At 55.2% G+C, this 13,595-nt stretch overlaps 1 protein-coding gene across 1 annotated transcript in view; it reads left to right on the top strand.

Annotated features, from left to right (window-relative positions):
- Positions 1 to 13,595, top strand: part of LOC133342171 (glucagon-like peptide 1 receptor) — a 72,100-nt gene that overhangs the window by 52,015 nt on the left and 6,490 nt on the right. The window contains exons 6-12 of the mRNA XM_061551138.1: positions 5,867 to 5,973; positions 6,575 to 6,728; positions 7,270 to 7,429; positions 12,205 to 12,265; positions 12,920 to 12,989; positions 13,253 to 13,341; positions 13,493 to 13,562. Of these exons, the coding sequence (XP_061407122.1) occupies positions 5,867 to 5,973; positions 6,575 to 6,728; positions 7,270 to 7,429; positions 12,205 to 12,265; positions 12,920 to 12,989; positions 13,253 to 13,341; positions 13,493 to 13,562 (711 nt within the window). The remainder of the gene's footprint in view (positions 1 to 5,866; positions 5,974 to 6,574; positions 6,729 to 7,269; positions 7,430 to 12,204; positions 12,266 to 12,919; positions 12,990 to 13,252; positions 13,342 to 13,492; positions 13,563 to 13,595) is intronic.

Here is a 13,595-nt window from a genome sequence, read left to right as displayed (position 1 = left end):
AGACTGTGGCTCATGCAGCTGCTGTGGCTGCATTGGGTACGCGGTCCAGACCTCCCCAGAGAACCTGGCTGATGGAGGAAATGCTCCAATTATATCACAATGTGACACGATTTTTGTTCCTGGGTAGTAAGTGTTATTTTCTAATTGCTTATGCCTCAAAAGTATAGAAAGTGGCTATTATTCCCCACAAACTTTGCTTTTGTGACCAGGACTTTACGTGAAGGAATTACACAAATGCACACCGCGTTTTCTCATTGAAAATAGGTACATTTCAAAATATCACTGTCCTGGTCAAAAAAGCAAAGTTTGTGGGGAATAATAGCCATGTTCTGTACTTTTGAGGCATAAGCAATTAGGAAATAACACTTACTACCTAGGAATTTAACAAAAATGTGTTACACAGTGAATTATCTGAGTGAAAGCGACAGGCCTCTTCCCACTGTCTTCCATATCCCACTCCGCAGCTTTGGGGCTGGTCACATCCCCTCCTCGTGTGCAGTGCCGGCCTTCAAAGGTCGTCGCTAACACAACACTTGCCCCAACAAGCCGTGGAGGCTATGGGGGGATTTTTGTCTTTGTGGTATGTGTGGGGCGTGTGTGTGTGTGTGCTGTGTGTGCGCTGTGTGTGCGCTGTGTGTGCGCTGTGTGTGTGCTGTGTGTGTGCTGTGTGTGCGCTGTGTGTGCGCTGTGTGTGCGCTGTGTGCTGTGTGTGCGCTGTGTGTGTGCTGTGTGTGCGGGGCACGCGGAGTGTGCAGAGTGGTGTGTGCTGTGTGCGTGCTGTGTGTGTGTTGTGTGTGTGCTGTGTGTGTGCTGTGTGTGCGCTGTGTGTGCTGTGTGTGTGCTGTGTGTGTGCTGTGTGTGTCCTGGGTGTGTGCTGTGTGTGTGCTGGGTGTGTGCTGTGTGTGCGCTGTGTGTGCTGTGTGTGTGCTGTGTGTGCGCTGTGTGTGCGCTGTGTGTGCTGTGTGTGCTGTGTGTGTGCTGTGTGTGTGCTGTGTGTGCGCTATGTGTGTGCTGTGTGTGCGGGGCACGCGGAGTGCGCAGAGTGGTGTGTGCTGTGTGCGTGCTGTGTGTGTGTTGTGTGTGTGATGTGTGTGTGCTGTGTGTGCGCTGTGTGTGCGCTGTGTGTGCTGTGTGTGTGCTGTGTGTGCGCTGTGTGTGCACTGTGTGTGCGCTGTGTGTGCGCTGTGTGTGCGCTATTTGTGTGCTGTGTGTGTGCTGTGTGTGCACTGTGTGTGCGCTGTGTGTGCACTGTGTGTGCGCTGTGTGTGTGCTGTGTGTGTGCTGTGTGTGCTGTGTGTGCGCTGTGTGTGCGCTGGGTGTGCGCTGTGTGTGCACTGTGTGTGCGCTGTGTGTGCACTGTGTGCGTGGTGTGTGTGCGCTGTGTGTGCGCTGGGTGTGCGCTGTGTGTGCGCTGTGTGTGCGCTGTGTGTGCGCTGTGTGTGCGCTGTGTGTGCGCTGTGTGTGCGCTGTGTGTGCGCTGTGTGTGCGCTGTGTGTGTGCTGTGTGTGCTGTGTGTGCGCTGTGTGTGCGCTGTGTGTGCGCTGTGTGTGCGCTGTGTGTGCGCTGTGTGTGTGCTGTGTGTGCTGTGTGTGCGCTGTGTGTGCGCTATGTGTGCGCTGTGTGTGCGCTGGGTGTGCGCTGTGTGTGCGCTGTGTGTGCGTGTGCTGTGTGTGTGCTGTGTGTGTGCTGTGTGCTGTGTGTGTGCTGTGTGTGTGCTGTGTGTGTGCTGTGTGTGCGCTGTGTGTGCGCTGTGTGTGCGCTGTGTGTGCGCTGTGTGTGCGCTGTGTGCTGTGTGTGCTGTGTGTGTGCTGTGTGTGCGCTGGGTGTGCGCTGTGTGTGCACTGTGTGTGCGCTGTGTGTGCACTGTGTGTGCGCTGTGTGTGCGCTGTGTGTGCGCTGTGTGTGTGCTGTGTGTGTGCTGTGTGTGCTGTGTGTGTGCTGTGTGTGTGCTGTGTGTGCACTGTGTGTGCGCTGTGTGTGCGCTGTGTGTGTGCTGTGTGTGCGCTGTGTGTGCTATGTGTGTGCTGTGTGTGCGCTATGTGTGCGCTGTGTGTGCGCTGGGTGTGCGCTGTGTGTGTGCTGTGCTGTGTGTGTGCTGTGTGTGTGCTGTGTGTGTGCTGTGTGCGTGCTGTGTGTGTGCTGTGTGTGTGCTGTGTGCTGTGTGTGCGCTGTGTGTGCGCTGTGTGTGCGCTGTGTGTGCACTGTGTGTGCACTGGGTGTGCGCTGTGTGTGTGCTGTGTGTGTGCTGTGTGTGTGCTGTGTGTGTGCGCTGTGTGTGCTGTGTGTGTGCTGTGTGTGTGCTGTGTGTGTGCTGTGTGTGCGCTGTGTGTGCGCTGTGTGTGTGCTGTGTGTGCGGTACAAGGGGGTCAATGTGGATCCTTGACTTGACCCAGCGTGGCACGTTCGCAGCTCGTTGCGGAGGTTCGTGGTTCGACTCCAGCGGCCACGCTGGTTAATACCGCGGTAGTGTGAAACCGTCAAAGTACCGCGTGCCGTCCACTTCACAGTGGACGCGAAAGATCCCGTGACATCATGCGCAAGAGTAGTGCCATTGTGTTGCGACGTCACGGTCCATGCACATTTGCAAAAATGACCCAGAAATGACTCCACTGGGGTGCTCCATAATCGATCATCGCCACCTTCGGTGAAAACTTGGCAGGACCCTGCTGAAAGTGAGTCATGATACTCGGTGAGGCTTTCCTAGGTAAACAAGTGCAACGATCTTTCGTGATTGCAGGAATTCATATTCTATGTGTCGTGTGATGTAAACCTCGTGTATGTGGTGGTGTGTTGCTACATGATGCATGTGTGTCTGTGCGGAGAGCGGTGGTGTAGCGGTTAGCGCGCTGCGCTGTGAACCCGGCGACCCAGGTTCGATTCCCGCTCACGGCCAACACCAGTGACGATTATCTGAACCGGTCCTGGGCCTCCCCTAGGTTGACTCAGCCTCAAATAAATACCTAGTGTGGTGTGTAACTTCGCCGCTAGGGAGACAAATACCACCCACCCCCTCGTGTGTCATGCCGACCTTCATAGGTGCTCACGGACAGCGCTTGACCCAGCAGCTTGTTGTGGCTACACGAGGGATCTTTGTCTTTGTTTTTGTTTTGGGCATTCGTCAGCCACGTCAGTCAGTTAACCCGTAACACCACCCGGGCCTGCCCCACCCGCGAGCCCTCCACACTTTACTTGGCCTCAAAGTGGACATAGCCTGGCACAAGTGCCGCGGTGACGCCGGCTGCCGTCGCTGTACGCTACATGGACGTGTGGTGTACGCTCTGGGCACATTGTGCGTGTACGTGGTGCGTGGTACACGCTGTTTGTGTGCGTACGTGCATGCGCGAGTGTAAATTTCACTGACACACGTAGGCTCTGTATAATCAAGATGCTGTAAATTCGACGCGGCGCTGGGCACTGGTCCCGTGTCTCTCTGGCTTATGCTCGTTTTTACTCTTTTTTTTCCACCAAACACCGCAGGAACTCATGAATCTTAAAGAACAGTGACCGCTCCTTTTGGCTCTCCCGCTCTCTCTAACTTTCCCCCTCACGTCTCCTCCTCGTCTCCCTCCCCTCGTCCTTCCCCCCACCCCGACCCTCCCCACGTGTTCCCATCACCCGATGTGTCCGACGCTCTTATTCCTGTCACCTTCCACCTTCCTCGCTCCATGTTCTCGTCACGTTCCCCATATTCTCCGCGACTCTCGCCCTCGCCTCTCCCGTCAACCCCACAGGTGTCCCCATTACTCTCTTTCACGACCATATTCCTGTCACCTGCCTCCCTCACTCCCACGAACTACACCCCCCCCCCTCCACCCCCTCTCAGCTCTCCCCTCCCACCCTTGCATTCCACTCAGCTGCCTCTTCCCTTCTAACACATTTTATTTCCATAAAAAATGTTAAACTCATCAGACAGAGAAGTGCCCGCAGCAGACTGGATTACAATAAGGGCTGGGGAGAGTCGTCTCTGGAGTAGCGGTACACAACAGAAGGTGATTTCTAGACGGGCAGAGGTGACGGTGTGATTGGGTCAGTCCTGCCCTGCACGCTGGGCGTGTAACGCACACAGCCTTGCCTAGACCACCAACTAACAAATTAGTCAGATTTGTGGCTGTATTGTTTTAGACAGCAGCAGCTACAAGGATGTGTAGGTTACAGATGTACGATCTTGACGTGCTCGCGGTGCTGTCTGGACACCGTCTGGATACCGCTGCAAACCCGAGATGTCCCTCCATCTCAATGGTTTACCTCTACGAATATCTATCGCATTCTGTTAAACGTAAAAAAAACTCAACTCTCTCCGCTCCTCCATCCACCCGCTCTCCATTAGCCGTGTCCCCCTGTCCTCCCACTCGCTCCCCGATTTCATAATTCCCCCCCCCCCACCCCCATCTCTCTCTCTCCCTTGCTTCGCAATCCGTGGACAGTTTCGTTTTCACGTTGTTGTGGAATTCCGTGGCATTCCGGCGTTTCCAGAATTACGGTCGATTGACAGGTGCAGCTTTGCTCCGCGCTCCAGCTTTTTGCCAGAGCCCCGTTCCACAAAAAAAACATTCCACAGCCAACCGGTCACGTGTGCCGACGTCACCACGCTGGCCCTCCAGAGGGACCGGAACCGACCAATCAGACTCTGTCTGTAACATAGACAAAAGATCCCCCGTAAAGCCTTAGCAGACCGCAGGGGCAAGTGCTGGTAGCGAGTAGCACCTGTAAAGGCCGGCACGCGCGCACACGCTGAGTGTGTGCTGAGGAGATGGGAGCTGCAATCTCAGATCGCTCTTTAATTCCGTTAAAACGGTAACCCGCAGCACCGCACACATTACCACCCTTAAGGGAAAGAATGGTGATCCTATCTCCGACCGCCAAGAACAGGTTCGCAGGTATGCGGAGCGTTTCTGCGAGGTCTTGGGTGGGTGGGGGGGGGGGGTCGGAGGGGGAAACCCCTCAGCTCAAACGACATCACAGGGCAAGGTGAGGTTGACCCCGCTCGTGCTTGCTGTGCCTCAAATATTGGAGGAAATAGCCGCTGCTTGTGAGCAGTTGGCCGATGTTGCCATCTGTTGGGGAAGTGCGAAGGGGCGATCCGGAGCTTCAGACGGAGGGCGACGTTTGCGCGCATTCCGCCCACCTTTGTGAGACCATCACAACCGTCCGGTCCACGGGACGGCTTCCGCAGGAATGGAAAGGACGCCCTGGCCTGGGGCACCGTACTCATTTTACTCAGCGTGCTGGGAAAGGTCCTGGCAAGAAACGTCGCCTGGCCAGGCATGCTGAGGAGAAGCTTGCGGAGCGCCAGAGTGGTTTTCAGACCGGCGGTGGTCCTGCACGGACGCCATGTTCGCTGTCCGTCAACTGCAGTAGAGGTGTAGGGAATGCCAATGGTACCGCCGTCTCTGCTTCATCAATAGGCCAGAGCTTTGGGTTCATCATCGTGATTATCGGGTACATACTATGTGCTGTATACTATAGGTGTGTGCTATGTGCTGTATACTATATGTGTGTGTGCTATGTGGTGTATGCTATAGGTGTACGCAATAGGTGTACGCTATGGGTGTACACTATAAGTGCACGCTATGGGTGTGCGCTATGGGTGTATGCTATGGGTGTACGCAATAGGTGTATGCTATGCGTGTACACTATAAGTGTACGCTATGGGTGTATGCTATGGGTGTATGCTATGGGTGTATGCAATAGGTGTATGCTATGCGTGTACATTATAAGTGTACGCTATTGGTGTGCGCTATGGGTGTATGCTATGGGTGTATGTTATGGGTGTATGCAATAGGTGTATGCTATGCGTGTACACTATAAGTGTACGCTATGGGTGTACGCTATAGGTGTACGCTATGCACTGTTTGCTGAGCTGCAGGAGGAGCCCCGGGAGCTGCTGTCCCTGATCCACGCTGTCTACACGGTCGGCCACTCGCTCTCCCTCGCCGCTCTGCTGCTCGCCTCTGCCATCCTCCTGCTCTTCCGGTAGCTCCCCGCATCTCCCGCGTCTCCCTACTTCTCCCCGCGTCTCCCCACATCTCCCTGCGCTTCCCCGCATCTCCCCGCATCGCCCAACATTTCCCGTCTCCCTAAACCTCCCGTGCGTTTCGCCGCATCTCCCGGCATCTCGCCGGTCTCTGCGCACCTCCCCACTTCTCCCTACGCCTCCGTTGCATCTCCCCAAAATCTCCCTGCGCCTCCCCACATCTCCCGCTTGGGGTCTCCCCACATCTCCGCGTGCCTCGCCGCGTGTCCTCACATTGAAACTGGGGTCCTCCTCTGCCACGGAGGGAGTGGCCTCCTTTGGAGACGCGGAAGTAGATGACCCAATTTGGGACGATCCTCAGGATATGCCGCGTCGCGAGGCAGGATTGAGATAAGAGGGGAAGGTGGACAGCAACAGCAGCAGGGTTGAGCGCGAAGGGATGGAAGAAGACTGGGCCTCCCCTAGGTCGACTCAGCCTAAAATACATGAGGCGCCTCTGACTTGTGTTAGTAACCCAACAGCGCTTGGCCCGGCATTCTGTGAAGGCTGCAAGGGGGGGGGACGTTTATCGTTGTCTTTGTGTGTTGTGTGCGATCATAGGAGGCTGCACTGCACGAGGAATTACATCCACCTGAATCTGTTCCTCTCTTTCATCCTCCGCGCCATCTCCATCCTGGTGAAGGACGCTGTCCTGCGCAGCATCTACGCCTCCGACAGCGACACGGGCGCCTGGGATGAAGTGCTCGCTCACCAGGTGCGGACTCGCTGTGCACACAATCATCCCTCACCCCTTACTCCACAGCACGCCCAACCCTGCCACTAGCCTCTGACATAGCTGACGCGATCCGGTGCATTCCAGGTGGTTTGGTCATTCGTGACCCCTTCCCATGACCCCCTCGTCATGATCCTGTCACCTCTCACCGTGACTTCTATTTGCGACCCCTCTCTGTGACCCCATGACCGTGACATCTTTGTTACCTTGTCACCTCTCGCTATGATCTAAAAACTGTTACCTGTCACCTCCTGCTGTGATCTATCTCCGTGACCCCTCTCTACGACCCAGTGACCTCTCCCCCATTACCCAGGGACCCCTCTGATACTCTGTGACCCCTCTCTGCAACCCCTGACCTCTCTCTGTGACCCCGTGACCTCTCTGCAACCCCGTGACCCCTCTCTCCCATGACACCGCAACCCTTCACCAGGATCTCCCTTCTCCGCGATCCCGTGACCTCTCCCCCCGTGACCCCCGTGACCTATCCCCCGTGACCCCTCTTCCCCGTGACCCCGTGGCCCAGGAGTCTGCGGCCTGCAAGGCGGTGTTTGTGCTCATGCAGTATTGCGTGGCCGCGAACTACTACTGGCTTCTGGTGGAGGGCGTCTACCTCCACACGCTGCTCGCGCTCGCCGTCTTCTCCGAGCGCCGCTCCTTCAAGGCCTACGTCGCCATCGGCTGGGGTGAGAGGTCACAGCTCTGGGCGGTGGGGGGGGTGTTGTCTCTCTCAGCTTATGTGTCTGTGTGTCTTCGTGTTTGTGTTTTGTCTCTCAAATTTAATTCTACCTGATGACGGTTGCTTGTGTTGCAATCTAAACGTCGTAATCTATTATTGAATTAATTTTCTTTCTACGTGACTTTACCGAAAGAACCAAAGAGTAATTCCTACAGTCACGAAAGCTTAAACTCAAGTTTGAGCCGTGTATAGATACCCCGCTGATGTCTTCTCAGTGCAGCCCTTTTGTAATCGCTGTGTGTATTTCGCGCGTTTACCCGGGAATGCCTCGCTGAGCCTCAACGGGTTTTCAGGAGGGTCCTGCCAAGTTTTTCGTGGGAGGGGACGATGTTGCTACTGTGGGCCATCCCAATTGAGTGATTTGCGGATAATTTGTCAGCGTTGTGATGTTTTGCCAATGCTGGTTACACGGTGTGTGTGTGTGTGTTTAGATAATGCCTCACTTAGCTTATTCACAGCAAGCTGATAGGACATCGTTAAAGGGGGCGGCTCCGTGTCTTTGTGAGAGATGTAATTAGTGTCATTTGGATTGGTTGGATGCGTGTAGAGGCAAGGAATAGCGTCATCATACTTTAAATCATTCACTCTCTACCCCCTCTAGAACATTGATAATCCACGTCACTCACTCTCTACCTCCTCTAGAACATTGATAATCCACATCACTCACTCTATACCCCCTCTAGAACATTGATAATCCACGTCACTCACTCTCTACCTCCTCTAGAACATTGATAATCCACATCACTCACTCTATACCCCCTCTAGAACATTGATAATCCACATCACTCACTCTATACCCCCTCTAGAACATTGATAATCCACGTCACTCACTCTATACCCCCTCTAGAACATTGATAATCCACGTCACTCACTCTCTACCCCCTCTAGAACATTGATAATCCACATCACTCACTCTATACCCCCTCTAGAACATTGATAATCCACGTCACTCACTCTCTACCCCCTCTAGAACATTGATAATCCACATCACTCACTCTATACCCCCTCTAGAACATTGATAATCCACGTCACTCACTCTCTACCCCCTCTAGAACATTGATAATCCACGTCACTCACTCTCTACCCCCTCTAGAACATTGATAATCCACATCACTCACTCTATACCCCCTCTAGAACATTGATAATCCACGTCACTCACTCTCTACCCCCTCTAGAACATTGATAATCCACGTCACTCACTCTCCAGCTCCTCTAGAACATTGATAATCCACGTCACTCACTCTATACCCCCTCTAGAACATTGATAATCCACATCACTCACTCTATACCCCCTCTAGAACATTGATAATCCACGTCACTCACTCTCTACCCTCTCTAGAACATTGATAATCCACGTCACTCACTCTATACCCTCTCTAGAACATTGATAATCCACATCACTCACTCTATACCCCCTCTAGAACATTGATAATCCACGTCACTCACTCTCTACCCTCTCTAGAACATTGATAATCCACGTCACTCACTCTATACCCTCTCTAGAACATTGATAATCCACATCACTCACTCTATACCCCCTCTAGAACATTGATAATCCACGTCACTCACTCTCTACCCCCTCTAGAACATTGATAATCCACACCAATCACATTCTATCCATTCTAAAACATCCTTGGAATCCCCGCCAGGTTGGTGGGAGAGGTGTCAAGGCTTCTAAATAAAGTTGTTTCCCCCGTAAATTTCTCCGCATTTTTTGAGTTGGGAATTCTGTCGACAGATCACTCTGTGCATTCGAATTACAAAATTACAGGACTACTAGCTGTACTACCCGGCTTCGCCCGGGACTTGTATCCACCACGGCCGGCCGCCTTTGTCTCCCCAGTGGCGATGTTAATACGCCACACCAGTTACTCGTTTGAGGCTGAGTCGACCTATGTGAGGTTCAAATAATCTTGATCGGTGGTGGCCATGAGCGGGAATCTAACTCGGTTCGCCGGGTTGGTAGCGCAGCGTAGCGTTAACCACTACACCCACCGCTCCTCACACACACAGACGCACACACACACCACACACGCAGACACACACACAGAACACACACACAGACAGACACACACACACAGACACACAGACAGCACGCTAACCACTACACTACCGCTCCCCACACACCACACACGCACACACACAGACACACACACAGACACACACACAGACACACACACACAGACACACACACACACAGACACACACAGGCAGCACGCTAAGCACTACACTACCGTTCCTCCTACACACCACACACGCACACACACAGACACACACACACAGACACACACACACAGACACACACACACAGACACACACACACAGACACACACACACAGACACACACACAGACACACACACACACACATAGACACAGGCAGTACGCTAAGCACTACACTACCGTTCCCCCTACACAACACACGCGCGCGCGTCCATAGGTACACATACACGCGCTTGCTGCAGACACACACATACACACACATACATAACCGCACATACACACAAACACATACACACACATGCATACACACAAACATACACATACATACAAACACACACATACATACACACAAACACAATACACACACACATACATACAGACACACACATACATACACACAAACACATACAGACACATACATACACACATACATACAGACACACAGACATACACATAAACACATACACACATAGTCATGACCCGGCTTTGCCCGGGACTTGTATCCACCACGCCCGGCCGCCTTTGTCTCCCCAGTGGCGATGTTAATACGCCACACCAGTTACTCGTTTTGAGGCTGAGTCCCTCCCTCGCCACTCTGCCTCCCTCGCCACTCTGCCTCCCTCGCCACTCTGCCTCCCTCGCCACTCTGCCTCCCTCGCCACTCTGTAGAGGACGTGAAATTTGTATGAATTTACCTCAGAGTGGCGTGTTGGGTGTCGAGGCCTAGCACCGTGCAGAGCCTCCCGCCTTGCCTGATTTTCCCACCCGGCGAACGCTGGGTACGGGTGCCGGTCCCCCCCCCCCCCCCGCCGCGCTATTAAAAATGGCGTCCACCCCGCGGAGAAAAGTTGCTACTCGTTGCCAGGGGCAACCGCCGTCCAATGAAAGCGGCGAAGGCGTGGCTAGCCGTTGCCAGGGGCAACCGCCGTCCAATGAAAGTGCAGTCCACACACACACAGACACACAGACATGAACGATTTTATATATATAGATTGTCATTTAATTCCCAATTACTGCGGTGTTGTGTAATGTAGATTACAATAACGTGCGTGAAACAATGACGCATATCTTAATTACGTGCATGGCACGGGGGCTCCTAGGAGAGATAGGGGAGGGGCTGGAGCCCAGATGAGGGGAGGGGCTGGAGCCCAGATGAGGGGAGGGGCTGGAGCCCAGGTGAGGGGAGGGGCTGGTGCCCAGGTGAGGGGAGGGGCTGGTGCCCAGATGAGGGGAGGGGCTGGAGCCCAGGTGAGGGGAGGGGCTGGAGCCCAGATGAGGGGAGGGGCTGGAGCCCAGATGAGGGGAGGGGCTGGAGCCCAGGTGAGGGGAGGGGCTGGAGCCCAGGTGAGGGGAGGGGCTGGTGCCCAGATGAGGGGAGGGGCTGGTGCCCAGATGAGGGGAGGGGCTGAAGCCCAATGAGGGGAGGGGCTGGAGCCCAGGTGAGGGGAGGGGCTGGAGCCTAATGAGGGGAGGGGCTGGAGCCCAGATGAGGGGAGGGGCTGGAGCCCAGGTGAGGGGAGGGGCTGGAGCCCAGATGAGGGGAGGGGCTGGAGCCCAGATGAGGGGAGGGGCTGAAGCCCAATGAGGGGAGGGGCTGGAGCCCAGGTGAGGGGAGGGGCTGGAGCCCAGATGAGGGGAGGGGCTGGAGCCCAGGTGAGGGGAGGGGCTGGAGCCCAGATGAGGGGAGGGGCTGGAGCCCAGGTGAGGGGAGGGAGCCCAGATGAGGGGAGGGGCTGGAGCCCAGATGAGGGGAGGGAGCCCAGGTGAGGGGAGGGGCTGGAGCCCAATGAGGGGAGGGGCTGGAACCCAGATGAGGGGAGGGGCTGGAGCCCAGAGGAGGGGCGGGGCTGGGTTATTGTGAGTTGACTGGAAGGCTTACCCGCGCATTATCGCATTAGTGCCACATGATCCGAGGATTATGTCTTTTACTCAGTCGTGTCTGCGACTTAATCCGATTTCTTTATCTCTCTTTCTCTGCACGCCGCGTCTGATCGATGTGGGGATAGACATCGGCAGAAGCTCGCACCCGACAGGGTCCCCGCTTCATCAAACATTAAACGCAACATCGTCACTCACCGTTACAAATAATGACACCGTCAGAAACATTACCAATACTAAGATCGTCATCAGCATCATCATCGCCATCGCCACCATCATCAAGTGATACAGCAGCGCAGTCGCTGCTTTTTTTCGCAGAGGTGCGCGGGGGGCAGCTGCCACTGGGGGTGCCCTTTGAATTGTCTGAGATGAGACGAGACGCGAGGCGCTTGCAGTTGCTGAGGAGTTGAAACAAGCGCCGTGTAAGCGCAAACATGCTGCTCATGTGATACTGATGTTTGTGATGCTCGCTACTGCTCGTGACATGGCAGCATCATGGCCAGTGACCTCGACTTGACCTTTCCGTGTCACAGAATGACCACCTGTGACACCACTCACCCCTCCCCCACTCGCCCCTCCCCTCTTCCCCCGCCCCTCCCCCCTCCCTTCCACCCATCCCCCAGGAGCCCCCGTGCTGTTCGTGGTGCCATGGGTGGTGGTGAAGCAACTGAACGAGAACGTGGGGTACGTGCTGCCCCCTAATGCCCCCTACTGCTCTCACCCTCCACTGCACCCTCACCCCCTGCTGCCCTCACCCCCCCGCCCCGTTCCTCTCTGCCTCCAGCTGCCCCCTCTGCTGCCCCTTTCCCCTACTGCCCTCACCCCGTGATTGGACCCGCCCCCTGGCGAGATGCGAGTGTCTGGCACACAATTAAACAATTAACCTGCACACGCAATCACATCTCCATGCCTGGGGTGGGAGAGGAGGGAGGCAGGTGACAGGGTATGGGGGGGGGGGAGACGTTGTCTCGTCTCGACCCTTCCCCTGCTAATGCCTCGATTAGCACGCACCAACGGCAATTAATTAAGATTTCGGGTCGCCATGGGAGCCCTTGGTACCTTCATCACAGGTCCATCATTTCCCAGCATCCGTGGCTTTTACGCACGCCACGAGCGTGCCACTGCATTCCTTCACCTGGGATTGCTGATTAGCCCGCGTTCACCTGGGATTATTGATCACCCTGTGTTTATCGGGGATTGCTGATCACCCTGTGTTTATCGGGGATTATTGATCACTCTGTGTTTATCGGGGATTATTGATCACCCTGTGTTTATCGGGGATTGCTGATCACCCTGTGTTTATTGGGGATTATTGATCACCCTGTGTTCACCTTCCAGGTGCTGGACCCGCAATTACAACATGAACTACTGGCTCATCATCCGCCTGCCCATCATCGCTGCCATCGCGGTGAGGGGAGGGGCTCAGCCCCAGGGGAGGGGAGGGGCTCAACCTCAGGGGAGGGGAGGGGCTCAACTCCAGGGGAGGGGAGGGGCTCAACTCCAGGGGAGGGGAGGGGCTCAGCCCCAGGGGAGGGGAGGGGCTCAGCCTAAGGGGAGGGGCTCAGCCCCAGGGGAGGGGAGGGGCTCAGCCCCAGGGGAGGGTACTCCCACCTGTGCCCCAGAGCGGGACCAGGTGACTGACGTTGTTGACCTCTGCCCGTGACCCCCCAGGTAAACTTCTTCATCTTCGTGAAGATCATCTGCCTCGTGGTCTCCAAGCTCCGCGCAAACCTCATGTGTCGTTCCGACATCAAGTGCCGGTAACACGCCACTCCGCCGCACAAGAAGGGCGCTAATCGAGCGACAAGGCCACCTTGATATCACCTCACCTGGGGCGAACGGGATAATGGATTTTTACATTGTAGATATTCGCGTCCCCGTCACGAGCGTCGCTTAATTGATTTGGGTCAGAGGCGCAGAGCACGCCGACAATAACCCGAGGCACTCGCCCACACACGAGCACCCATTAGCGCTCGCGCACGCAAATCCACTGAGGTGTCTTCACGCATCCTCT

Source organism: Lethenteron reissneri, chromosome 14 (genome assembly GCF_015708825.2).
Source record: "Lethenteron reissneri isolate LAM-NWPU_2019-01 chromosome 14, ASM1570882v1, whole genome shotgun sequence".
Taxonomy (NCBI): Eukaryota; Metazoa; Chordata; class Hyperoartia; order Petromyzontiformes; family Petromyzontidae; genus Lethenteron; species Lethenteron reissneri.
Note: the sequence above shows the minus strand (reverse complement) of the source record. Positions and strands in the feature narration are given on the sequence as shown.